Source organism: Dysidea avara, chromosome 1, assembly GCF_963678975.1.
Source record: "Dysidea avara chromosome 1, odDysAvar1.4, whole genome shotgun sequence".
NCBI lineage: Eukaryota > Metazoa > Porifera > Demospongiae > Dictyoceratida > Dysideidae > Dysidea > Dysidea avara.
In genome coordinates, this window is record NC_089272.1 from 2,242,078 (window position 1) to 2,255,126 (window position 13,049).

Genomic DNA, 13,049 nt, shown 5'->3' on the forward strand with positions numbered 1-13,049 from the left:
ACCACACAGCCACTTTTAAAACTTTGTCCAAACAAAAATATACAATACTGAGATATACTCTAATAGAGCAGTCAGTCAAATACCACATGTAACACTACAAATAATCCTCCAGTTTAGTATGTAACACCATCCCATAGGTACTGTACATTTAGCCTGCTAGGAATTTTGCAGATAAAACAGATGTTGTTCTTTGTACACCATTTTATAGGTGTATCCCCTTTACCAAACTTCTGTACATGGAACAGCAACTGTTTTTGTAGTGTGAAGTGAATGTTTGTACTAATGGCTGTCCATACAATGTAAAATAAAACTTTACGTCAACTATAGAAACAATTTAAACTTACTGCACTACTGGTAGTGGTACATACAGGATTATATTATTATGTACAATACAACTTATCTACTGTCCAAATCATTGTCGTTGTCAGAAAATGAAAATAATGTCTAAGATCACTAACTGTATGCTTTAATAGTCCGTGACACCCTGGCAGTCGGTTTAGAGGAAGCTGTAGTGACACCAACACCAGCTGGAAAACCATCTTCATCTTCACTAGCCTGCATAAGGAAAACACAATTGAGATAACCAACAGCTAACAGATCACATGATACATACATTATTATTGGTAAGGTGAACAACAGTGTATCAAATGATTGTTTATACATTTAGTCATCACTGACTTACTTTAGGCTTAGTACTTCCTTTGATGGCAGTTGTCTTCTTGGTATTGTCTTTTTTCTTAGTCTTGCTTCTTTAGTTTCCTTGGTGGCCTTGTTGTCAACCTTTGACAGACATCCACTCCTCTTCACTCTCACTACGTTTCCTTGACTTCATCCTTCTTCACAGTCCTGACTTCCTTCACCTTTTCCTGAAATTCATCTACAACAGGCTGGATCACCTCACCATCAGCACTTGGTAAAGTGCCAAATAACACATGCTGGCTTTCCCCTTCATCCTCGACTCTGATTTCATCGTTTAAGTTCATTGCTTTTGTGTGTAGCCGTGCTCCTTTATGAAACACTTTCTTTTTTATTCTCCTTGGCTGCATAGGCATGAAAGCAAAGCAACAGATTATATAAAATATCACCTGATAAAGCACCAAACAATTAGAGTCTTGCTATATGTACATGAATAAGTATCCTGAAGGGAAACCATATCACTAAATGTCTACCCTCATTTTACAAAGTCTATAACAACAGGTCCCATTGTGAGTTGTTTACTTGTAGTTACCCCAGTAAACAGACAAGTCACCAACATACAATTCCAACTATTGTCTCTACTCAAAGTCACCACAAACTTGACAGTCGTGTCAGTGTGGTACTCCTTGTAATCACTGTACACAATACACTACAATATACACTACGTGTTCTTACAGCTATTACCTTATGAAAGGTGGTCACTACCCAGTAACATTGGCTCCAGCACTGACTCCTTGTAACTTTGGGTCCATGTTCTCACGGGAAGTTCACTGATCTCCAATGTGGTGGACCAAAAGTTAACTGATACAGCTATACACCATGTACCAGTAAAGTTCTTGTACCATAATGTCTGTAAGGTGAAAGAATGTATAGTGAAGACATGACAACACACAAATGAGCTAGTCCTACAGATATCACTGAATAGTTCAATTAAGGTATTCACAAGTATTTTAAAGCTGCTGTATTGTTTAAAGACTGTTTACAACATTTACTAAACATCCGAAGGGTAGGCTTTGCTACAGAGTAGTTATCTCAAAAAGTGGACATATGCGGCAAACTGCTTGTGAATATACAATAGCACTAGCTCTCACCTTAAGTTAACATTTCTCGACTCATAGGATGGCAAACCACTTCCGTCTGGTCCTGTAGGATACAAAACCAGGATGTATGGCTTTCATCATGTGAGCAATAATAATCTCCAACAATATATACACAGGTTCTAATAGTTCTGGCGCGTTGACAAATTTAAAGCGGAAGTCACGTGTGGTAATTATAGTTTGAAGTTCAAAAAATAAATCGATTTGATTGGTCGAAATCCTATGCACGTGATTTCGCTTGTTTTTGGTGTCGCGCAAGAACTATTAGAAGCTGTGTACAACAAAGCCACGGTATGCCATAGATAAGATACAGTATGTACCCTGAAAGTTGCCATCGTAATTAGGTGGCTTCATGGTACATACACTACTTGTATGTAATCACTGTGTGGTTACCTGGGACTGGCCTGGTACAGTCCTTTCTACTTGGTACAAAATTGGCCAATTAGTCACAACAAATTTACATTGTTGCTAGCAACATAGTTCTGTGCCAAGTTGACGATGGTCCCCATTAGACTTTGTTAAACATAGACAACAAATTAACCAATGATAATTGGGGGTACTGGTATAGTACCTCTCTGTGATGATAGACTGAAATCTCTGCCACAGATCCTGCTAGCTGGCCATCCTTATTATTCTTCTTGTCATTTCTCTTGAAATGTGTACTTCACTTTCCTTTGTCCAGGCTTAAATCCTGTACAACACAGATTTGACATGATATTAAGGTAAGGATAAGGATCAATTTGAGTGTTAGACAGCACACTGTGGGTATAGTGATGGGAAGAACAAAAATGCAATTTTCATGTAAATTTACAGAGAAAATTTTTGAAAGTTACATTTGGGTATAGGGATCGTAGAAATAAAAGTTATGAAAAAGGGAGATCATCTATACCTGTGGCTAAAAACAGAGAACAACAACCCTTTGGCCACAAATATTTAAATGTGATGTGTGGCCTTCCCAACCTGGCAAGAAGCTACTGCAAAATGGCATAATTTGGAGAAGGGACCATACATCTTTTCTAAAAACATGATATATGACTGGTGAACCCATACTATATCAAAGGAAAGAATGATGCTGGTCATATACATAACAATCAATTGAGTGACTACACAAGAATTACTGAAAAGTGATATTGCTATTCCACTTCATGTTCCACTCATTACACAACATTACAAACAAACAATAATATGTGACCGTCTCAGCAAAAACCCGACTTGTTCGCACAAGCATGCGTATTGAGAAAATTGAAATTTAAAAATAATTCGTAAAATTACGCATGTTACAAAAAAAACTACGCAAGTTTTTATCGAGCCAGTACTCGAAGAAGGAAGACTCAAATCGATTAAAACTATATACAATCTTATTCGCCTGTTCATGAAGAGTTCGAAAATCTTTGTTTCGTTTCCCTAGCTCCAACGGTATGCGTGTCACGTGCGTTTGTTTACGATGCGGTAAACGTAAACAAGATTGTCATCGTTTCTTCTACGAAACCACCTTCATATCCATTTGCGCAAGTATCTACAGGGCTAATACTTTACCTTCGCTGATGTGCTGATCCATGGTGAACGTGTTAAGCCAAATTGCAATGTTGTAGACCAATCCAAACAGAAGTTATGGCTGCAAATGTAAGCGCCTGTAGTTTATTTTCAGCATAGTCACTGTACAAATCGATTATCTTGCTCTTCCTACTGTCTAGCGCTATAATTCCAAAACTACACACCACAGAAGGCTGAAACTTTGGTGGTCCATTCCTTGAACACTGCTGATATTGCTGAGTGAATAAAAAGATTTTTTTAATTATGCGAACAAGTCAGGTTTTTGCTGAGACGGTCACATATGATAAGTGTCTCTACAATCAATCTGGTCACTACAAAAAATACAACTAAATATCAAACACTGAGAAGTGTAGTGGTCATTCTTTTTCATTTTCAGTGTATTAGTTTGTAAGAAAACAAGTTCTTTCTGTCTCCTAGGAAACTGAAACACTGTTGTGGCTTCATAAACAAAGGCCAGGTCATGTATACAGTAAAGTTTACCTGTCAAAACAGAAGCCACATAGTTAACATTCCACAAATATTTAGTGCTAACAACTCCTAGCTTACTAAACACACTACACACTGACACTAACTTTGTTGCATAAAAGTGTTAACTAGACCAGAAGTTTCTTACAACACCTAACCCCCCCCTGGAACACATTGGAACCCAACCCTTATGAAAATTTTGAGTGCAACTTGTGTGAAGATTAGAATTGCACGTGTGCAGTGCTCTTAAATTGACCGCAAACTGACCACACAACAACAGCACAACTTTGTACATATTGTACACACATACAGGTTAACAGCAACAAAGCAGCAAGTTATTTTGCTGCTTTATTGCATGTGTGCAGTTTGCTCTCATATAACAGCATTGTGTTGTTGTTTGCTGGTTATTTGCATGTGTACAGATATGAAAGTAGTAGTTACTGTTTTATTTGTTTACAAACTGCACACATACAGTTTGTGGCCTTCTGCATACATGCATATATATACAATATGAAACTACCAATCAGATCAAGTTCAACTTGTAATTCAAAAATTGCACCAAAACTGTTGCTTTTGAAAATCTGTTGGATGTTGGCAAGAAAACAAGACAGCTTCAACCCAGAGGAGGTACAACATGCACAAGTGAGCACATATGTTTTGTACAGGGAAGCTATTTCATGGAGTTATCAACGAAAAATACGTGCCAATCGAACTCTTTTCTTATGCTTAATCCAACGGTGCAGTCTACCCCATTCAAGCCCAGTGGTTCAGTTTCAATATACACAGCCTATTGGAGAACCGTCACGTGATGAATAACTAACCATACGAAATAAAGCCAAGCAGCAAGTTGGGAGGAAAAAACCAGTGAAAATCAACTGCACAGGTGTCTCAGTAGCTTTGCAGTTCATCAAATCTTGTCTATGGATTGATTTTCCGTGATTTAATTATTTGAAGAATGCAATCACTGCGAATTCTTTTCAATAGCGCTTAATTCGTGTCGTACCTCCTCTGGCTTCAACCACTTCTGCTACGCTACAATTTTAGCCTTTATTAGTGGGATGTGGCATTCTACAACTACTGGTGGTGGTAGTACATGACATTACAAGTACAGCTGAGTTTGGCGACTTGCTACGGGTCACAGGTGGAGGCAACAGGTGAAGAAATATTACTGAACATTGCTGAAAATCAGTAAAAGAACTGCTGCTACACATGAATATGGTTTCTCTGTAACAAGGCATGGGAGTGATTTGAAGTCTCTAGGCTTACCATTGAAAACATTCTAGAAGGAAAGTATAGAACTAGAAATCAAGCTCAGCAAAAGTGCAACAGTGTGAAGTGATAATGTGTACCAGTAAAGAATAGACTGTAGTGTGGCTAATAATAATAATACAGTAACTGACTTTGGTGGTTTGTAACTACATGTATTTCTTCTATATCAGAATTGAGAGTAATTTTAAATACGTTAAGCAATATGAAATAAAGCGCAAAGGTTTGTAAGCTGCACGCATGCAATCGCTGTTTCCAAACTGCTCACAAGTTGCACACATGCGATAGCATACATGCAAGTGTTTACATGCAACAACTATGAAACCACATGTGTGCAATCGGGCCAAATACTAATACCAATTATACCTGCCCTCTGTAGCCTGCATAAAGGAAAACACAGTTGAGATAACCAACAGCTAACAGATCACATGATACATTGGTAAGTGTGGTAAGCTGAACAACAGTGTATCCAAAATGATTGTTTACATGTACAATTAGTCATCACTAGTCCTTTACTGACTTACCGTAGGCTCAGTACTTCCTATGGTGGTTCTTGGTATTGTCTTTATTATCAGTACTTGTTCTTTAGTTTCTTTGGTGGCCTTGCTGTCAAGCTTTGCTGAAAATTTTACAGACATCCACTCCTCTTCACTCTCTAATATCATTCTCACCATCACTCAGTTGGTGCTTATTGGTACAATTTAGGGAAGTCCTGAGAACAAGTGGCTCAGTTTCCATGTTACCACTATCACTGCTGTGTTCTTCCTTTTTCATCTTCTTGGGCTAAAGTAAATGAATAAAACATTTCAATCAAACATGTTATCATTCATAAAGCCATGCAACATTATTTGTACGTTTCTGGTCCTACCAACTCCCCAAAATTGACCAGATGACCAGATGCTTTTTTTTTTTTTTTGCAACCTTCTGATGTGCTACACTACCTTTGACATAGCAGTACATGGAATTATAGAGAAAAACAAAGTTAATGTATAAAGTTACTGCAACTTTATAGGAAAAGAGTGTTTACGTAATAGTTAGACATTGAAACAGGGTTCTATGGAATTTAGAAACCTGAAAGGTCCTGTGTTGTGGTGCACAAGCAAAGCAAGGGTGTTACTACAGGGCCTGAGGATTTGTAAATTCTGTAGAACGCTGTGTTTTGATGTCTAGCTAACTTAGACCACAGCTCATTCATGTACCTTCGCTGCTACTTGTAGTACCTTCCCAGCTGATTGTAACACGAGAAGTGTAGAGTTCGTGAGTAGAACAAGTCCCTGTAACTTGTAATGACACTTACTATACAGTTAAGTTGCTGTAAGTGCTGTGTTTTGTATCACCCCAGAGACAGAGATCTATTAAGACATAAACAAGGGATCTACAGGATTTAGATACCTGTAAGTAGCCAATGAAATTAGAGTATTTCAACTTGCTGTGGTCTAACCAATATGAAAACCTTTCAACAGATATAAAATATTATACAGGCCTGCAAATGCTGCTGCATTTTGAATCCCACAATGAAAAGTTTACTTGTTAGTAAGGTTATAAATACAAAATAAAACCTTTAATATAATAGGAAGGTGGAGTGGCAAGTTAGTCAGTACGATGTGTGTGTAACTGCTCTCTATAGCATAGGGAATTTGGAAATAATACTACGTGAGCTAGCTGGTAACTAAACAATACAGTAACCGGTAGCAACAATGGTGACCATAGCAACAAATTACATGTATGTTCTAGGCCTGTTGTACAAAATTGTTTTGCACTAGTCCATGACTATGATAGGCCTGTAAACTGAAATTACATAACTGCTACAATATTATTACCATCCTGCAGCAGGCCTGCCCCAGGAATGGTACAACAGCATAATCTACAATACAGTACTGTGACAGGCCAGTGACATATATAACATTGACAGGCTTGCAGAAGGCTGGTAACAGGCAATAATTTTTATAAGGGTACACACACATGCACATATACAGTAACGCCCATGCAGAAACACACATTACACTACACATACAAGCACATACACATACATACGCACACATAACACACACCTTTGGACTTCTTTGGTGGACTGAGTGGACTCACCTTCTCCTCTGTGTCATCACCGTCAGTGTCATCAACCATCTTCTTTCTTTTAGCTCCAGCTTTTCCCTTAGCACCTAAAATATAACATAGAAGTGTGTAGTAAATACTTTTCATTGACTTCATCCTTCTTCACAGTCCTGACTTTCTTCACCTTCTCCTGGAATTCATCCACAACAGGCTGGATCACCTCATCATCAGCACTTGGTAAAGTGTTTGCTTTTTGTGACAATAACACATCCTTCATCCTTAGATTCTGGCTTATCCTTTATGGCCATTGCTTTCATAGGTAGCCACACTCCTTTAACAAAGTCAACACTTCTTTCATTTTCTTCTTGGCTGGCATGGAAGTAAAGCAACAGATTATATAAAGTATCACCTGATAAAGCACCAAACAATAAGAGTCTTGCTATATACATCCTGTGTGTACATGAATGAAGTATTTGATTTTTACTAAAGGGAAACCATATGACTAAATGTCTACCCTCATTTTACAATGTCTATCATAACAGGTCCCATTGTGAGTTGTTTACTTGTAGTTACCCCAGTATACAGACAAGTCACCAACATGACAACAACTAAGGTTACCACTATTGTCTCTGAACCTGATAGGTAGCTTTACTAGATTCAGCAGTGAGTTTCCTCTCCAGCTATTCTTTGTGTTTGTGGTAATGCTCCAAACACACTTGGTAAATACACAGTAATAAAATCTCAGTAGGCCGAGAGTATTGTTTAAAACACATCAAACCACATCTAGTATAAAGCACAAGTTGTTCCTTAATTCTTTATCATGTTGGAAGTACTCAAGTAGCTCTCAAGTTTAAACTTCTTGTGGAAGCCAACCTCTTCAACCTCTCTCATTTGGGGGTTACTATTCAGTGGACTGGACTACTGGACTGGAACACTGGACTGGAACACTGGACTGACATATTTTTGGTTTTTGCACATTCTATGGTTGGATTTACGGAATCTTGCTAGTAAGCACCCTTAGGGTACCTGCAGCCCACTTCTAAATGCTGAAGACGAACAGTGGAATATGCGAAAACTGTCTCTTAATAATTTCGCTACTGTTTATTATGCCACTATACAACACTTATTCCTTACCCTGGTGTGTAGTAATTGAATGTGACAGCAATAGTTAACCAGCAATCAACTAGCCAGTAGACAATAACTTTCAAGATATCCTTTGAGCAAGCTAGTCTCGCCAGCATGGCCAGACCTCTAGTTCAGTGCAGGGGCTTACTAATTAGAGATTTTTCAGTATGGGCACTTATAATCTTTAATAGATAAGCCCCTGCACTGAGACAGAAGTCTGGCAGCGAGACTAGCTTGCTTGCTCCTCAAGCTTGCTCTAAGGATATAACTCGAAGGATACCATTTAGCGGCTAGTTGATTGCTGATTAACTATTGCTGTCACAATCAATTCCCTGCACTACCTGCAGCATTACTACACACCAGGGTAAGAAATAAGTGTTGTATAGTGGCATAATGAACAGTAGCGAAATTATTGAGATAACAGACAGTTTTCGCATATTCCGTTGTTCGTCTTCAGCATTTAGAAGTAGGCTGCAGGTGCCCTAAGGGTACTTACTAGCAAGACTCCGTAAATCCAACCATAGAATGTGCAAAAACCAAAAATATGTCAGTCCAGTAGTCCAGTCCAGTGTTCCAGTCCAGTAGTCCAGTCCACTGAATAGTAACCCCCCTCTCATTTCATTCTCTGACAAAGTCATTGTGTGAGCAATAATAAACTCTCACAATCGATTTTGGCTCGAGTTTTTATAAACAATACTATTCCCACATAAAGGTCATGGTACATGTAAAATCAGCCAGGGTTTATAAGATACAGTATGTAGCCTGAAAGTTGCAAGGTGGCTTCATGGTACATACACTACTTGTATGTAAACACTGTGTGGTTACCTGGGACTGGTCTGGTACAATCCTTTCAACCTGGTACAAAATTGGCCAATCAGTCACAACAAATTTACTAGTAACATAGTTCTGTGCCAAGTTGATGATGATCTCCATCTAAATGAGGTCAACAAATTAACCAATGATAATTGGGGGTACTGGTATAGTACCTCTCTGTGATGATAGACTGAAATCTCCACCACAGATCCTGCTAGCTGGACAACCTTAATATTCTTCTTGTCATTTCTATTGACACTTTCCTTTGTCCAGGCTTAAATCCTGTACAACACAGATTTATTTATTTATTACCAATTTTTGTCAATGACAGGGGTCACACAAAAGGCATAAGCCTGTACAAGGTGCTTCCCCACAACAATTACACACAACTACACCAAACAAACAGCTACAAAAACAAACACACAAACAATAAGACTAAAGTTACAGAAAATTAATTAGAATTTAAAAACAAAAAACGTTTCAGTTTTAGCTTAAAATGATCAACAGAAGTTGTCAACACATCAAAAGGGATCAAATTCCACATAAATATGGAATTGACAAAAATCAATGGCGGAAAGCATTGATAGAGGAGGGTAAACAATGAATTGTCAAAGAGTGAGACCGGGTTGGAAGATCATTTATTTGAAAATAATCAGAAAATTTGATTGAAGTAAATTTATTTAAAATAGCGTATATAACATTGTAACACAAGCATAATTACATCTCTGCTCCAAAGATGTCCATTCAAGCTCCCTCAAACATTCATCATTGGATTTAGTCCACTGAAAAATTAACGGGTCAAAATAACTTTTTTATCCACCTTGCAGCTCTACATTGTACTGACTCTATCAAGTTAATGTTTTTAGCAGTGTAGAGAGTCCATACAACATTACAATATTCAAGACAAATCCTAACAAGAGTTAAATAAGCTGTTGATTTAGCTCTGTCTGTACATCTATACAGAGTTCTTCACAAACGATTCAGAGATTCAGTTGGTTTGTGTACAATGTGCTGACAGTGAGTCAACTATAATGAGTGAGTGAGTGAGCGAGACGAAATTTCGAGTTTTGACAATTTTTAAAAATTCTATATCCGGCCACCAGTAAGTGTTTTCTTGTTTTTTAATGCTACATTTGATGTTAGATGGACTAATATTGATTTTCGTCGCATAAGAAGTTTCTAAGCTGGTTTTTAAAGGCGGTATTTTTGGCGGCGCGCGTCACTTTTGATGCAAACCCTACTTAAACAGTATGGTAGTACTGTTTGATAATGGCAAATCCAGCTCAATTGTGCCAAGTGGGAAGGAACTCTGAAATGCTAAATTTACAACTTGTGATACACTTTTTTCTTTCAGATCGAAATCACATAGCTTTTCCGGCGGCATCTAGCTGTCAGGGATATTAAATTCAAACTAAGGAAGTTTCTTTAAGTAGGTTAATATACTGCTAGTCATATGAAGAATGTAGTCTCATGATTTGGTTCCACCTAGTGTTATTTTGTCTCTCGTCCACTCTTCTCAACTCTTTTGCTTGCCATATAGCCAGCACTTGCGACAAAACCAGCAACTCTAAGTCAACGATCAAGACCACGAAATAGGTTTTACAGTGGGTCAAGACGGAAAGTTCGAAACCCACAATCGGAAACTATACATAGCTATTATCAAGTTCACAAAATTATATGTAACTCACAAGAAGTAAGGATCTACAAGATGTTTGAAAGCTACATTCTATATTACCACCATCACACACCCAACATTATCAAGAATGCTTTTTTTACAGAACTGTTAAAGAATGGAATGAGTTGCCACCATTTAGTTATGACAAACTCCTGGACCAACATTTATAAGTCAATTTATATTATTGGATGTATATCAGCACATTGCTGTCTTTCCAATATAATATAATCATAATCCAGCAGGCATTTCACCGTGATTGTAATGATTTATCTCTCCCAGCTATTGGTAGCACGCACCAAGAAAATACTATACTAGGTTACAAGTACAGGTGCGTATTGAAAAATAGAGAAATAAACAGAGGTCAAAAGTTTGACTAGAAACACTCAAGGCACAGGTCAAAGATGATAAACCCTGTAAGTCAAGGGTCAAAGTAAAATTTTCCCTGGTCAAGACTGTGACCACAGTCGCACTTCTACCTGCAGCATGTGCAGATGTGACACCCCCTTGGAACACTTTGGGAAATAATGTCTTGATTATCTGGCAAGGTATCCAAATCAGTTTTAAGTGCTAAGGATAACTTAACTGTTTACATTACACATGTTCATTTATCCTCACTTTCAGAGTGTCCACATGAACTGGTTAAATCATAGATAATAACTTGTCCTCCACCTCAGAGGTTGGAATGTTCACTTTAATCAGGTCAAAAGGTCATACTAGGTTAAGAGGACGTGAGGTGGGAGACAGGCAGTAGTCTCGCGCAGCCAGAACATTAAAAGGACGCTTTTTTCTTCCGGACTCAATAAAAAAAAAAGAACAGTAGTCTGGCTACAGCGAGACTAAACACAAAGCTACATTATAGACTACACGCTTACGTTGTTTCTTGTACATAATGCACCTATCAATGTCAAGCCCCACCCCACCCAGTACGGGCTATGTGGGGCGTTAGGAGGGGATTTGAACTTAAATTTTGCCCCCAGGGGTGGGGAATTTGAACAAGCGCTCTATAGTAGCATAGATCCTTTACAGTAGTTTTATACGTGAAGTGCGAGAGAACACGTGATAAAACCGCCGCACCTCGTGTACCTTTGTCACTGTGGCTTCTGTTTTTACAACACGTTGGTTGTCAAATCCCCTTCCTATCCCCACCTCATAGGGTGGGACTATGTGGGGATTTGACCTGATAATTCACCCCCAGGTTGGGGAATTTGACTTTCCACTTGATCAAATCCCCACTATATCCCCACCCTCCCCGTACTGGGGGGGGTGGGGCTTAACATTGATAGGTGCATAATGACACATTTAGTTTCATTCGGATTTCACTGTCTGCAGCTGACCGGCTCACGTGAGTTGTCTTATTTGTGAGGAAGCATTAGATGGAATTATACTCTAACTAATGCGCGCTACTAACTGGCAAAGAACAACGTAATCGTCAACGTGATGTAGATGAAGTGAGTTACGTATATGTGTTAATGTATCACGTGTTGGTGCTCCTTCTGTTAAATGACAAGTGGCAGCTCGAGTGGCAGTTTCGTTTCTGTTCCATCCAGTTTAGGCCAGCTGTCAGCTCACGTGTTACTTGGCCAATCGGCACAAATTCACCTCTGTGTTGATTCCTACAACTTGAATGATGGATGTACATAAGCCTGATTATGCTTTAAACAGCCATTGCTATGTGTACACTTCTCTCCCTTACTACACAGGTAGTGTCCCACAGAGAATGTTTGGCAGTAGTGAAGTCTGTATCCCTAAAGGAAGACAATGATATGATGTTACACTGTAAGGTGAGGGTATGTGTTGTGAAAATCTTAGCAAGTCCCAAATTATCCCTTAGTTACATATAGTAAACTGAGAATTAGGACACTATTAGCCTGTCCCAATTCTATTTCTCAAAAGTGTGCTATTTTACAGTAGTTATTCTTCCCAGTTAAACACCAGGTAGTCCCAGGGGTTTGATACATTCCTACTCCATTACTGTAGGATGATAATGATGTTAACAGCAGCAACACATGAAGGCACTGGAACATCTAGCTCTGTGGACATTATGTGCTGTCTCTATGAAGTGCTTTGATATGTAAGTACTGTAAGTGTATTGTTTTGTGATCCTAAAACCATCCTCACACTACCTTCAGGGTGTCTTGGCATTATTAGTTAGATATGACCAAGTCCAAAAGTGCCTTCAGTATAGTTCACAGAGTGCTGCTCCTACAATGCTTGTATTCAGCCTCTACTGTGTTGTACTACAGGCCCAGCAATGCTAACTCCTTGATTCCCATTTCCACCACATGCTGTAATAAAAATTCAACAGA

At 38.6% G+C, this 13,049-nt stretch overlaps 2 protein-coding genes across 46 annotated transcripts in view; one reads left to right on the top strand and one right to left on the bottom strand.

The window, feature by feature from the left end:
• Positions 1 to 262: 262 nt before the first annotated feature.
• The window catches only part of LOC136252779 (uncharacterized), a 151,293-nt gene continuing 138,506 nt past the window's right edge, over positions 263 to 13,049 (bottom strand). For 2 of the 17 annotated variants that reach the window (XR_010699797.1, XR_010699798.1), the window contains 9 exons: positions 7,315 to 7,499; positions 7,130 to 7,237; positions 5,603 to 5,861; positions 2,365 to 2,484; positions 2,187 to 2,306; positions 1,788 to 1,839; positions 1,381 to 1,546; positions 683 to 1,040; positions 263 to 555 (listed from right to left, as the gene is read on the bottom strand). Coding sequence is in view for 11 of the 17 variants with exons in the window: in XM_066045355.1 (XP_065901427.1) it covers positions 2,458 to 2,484; positions 5,603 to 5,697; positions 5,750 to 5,861; positions 6,278 to 6,352; positions 7,164 to 7,202 (348 nt within the window). In the remaining 6 variants the exon portion in view is untranslated. Of the gene's footprint in view, positions 556 to 682; positions 1,041 to 1,380; positions 1,547 to 1,787; positions 1,840 to 2,186; positions 2,312 to 2,364; positions 2,553 to 5,602; positions 5,862 to 6,277; positions 6,353 to 7,129; positions 7,238 to 7,305; positions 7,500 to 9,080; positions 9,189 to 9,241; positions 9,351 to 9,789; positions 11,326 to 11,358; positions 11,636 to 13,049 lie in introns of those variants that run through there. The other 15 variants (XM_066045355.1, XM_066045367.1, XM_066045383.1 and 12 more) reach the window with 15 other exon arrangements.
• Positions 12,047 to 13,049, top strand: part of LOC136252554 (serine/threonine-protein kinase ATR-like) — a 151,722-nt gene continuing 150,719 nt past the window's right edge. For 21 of the 29 annotated variants that reach the window (XM_066045129.1, XM_066045153.1, XM_066045138.1 and 18 more), the window contains exons 1-3: positions 12,048 to 12,191; positions 12,444 to 12,524; positions 12,721 to 12,814. The gene's annotated coding sequence lies outside the window, so the exon portion shown is untranslated. Of the gene's footprint in view, positions 12,192 to 12,443; positions 12,525 to 12,720; positions 12,824 to 13,049 lie in introns of all 29 variants that reach the window. The other 8 variants (XM_066045074.1, XM_066045073.1, XM_066045249.1 and 5 more) reach the window with 7 other exon arrangements.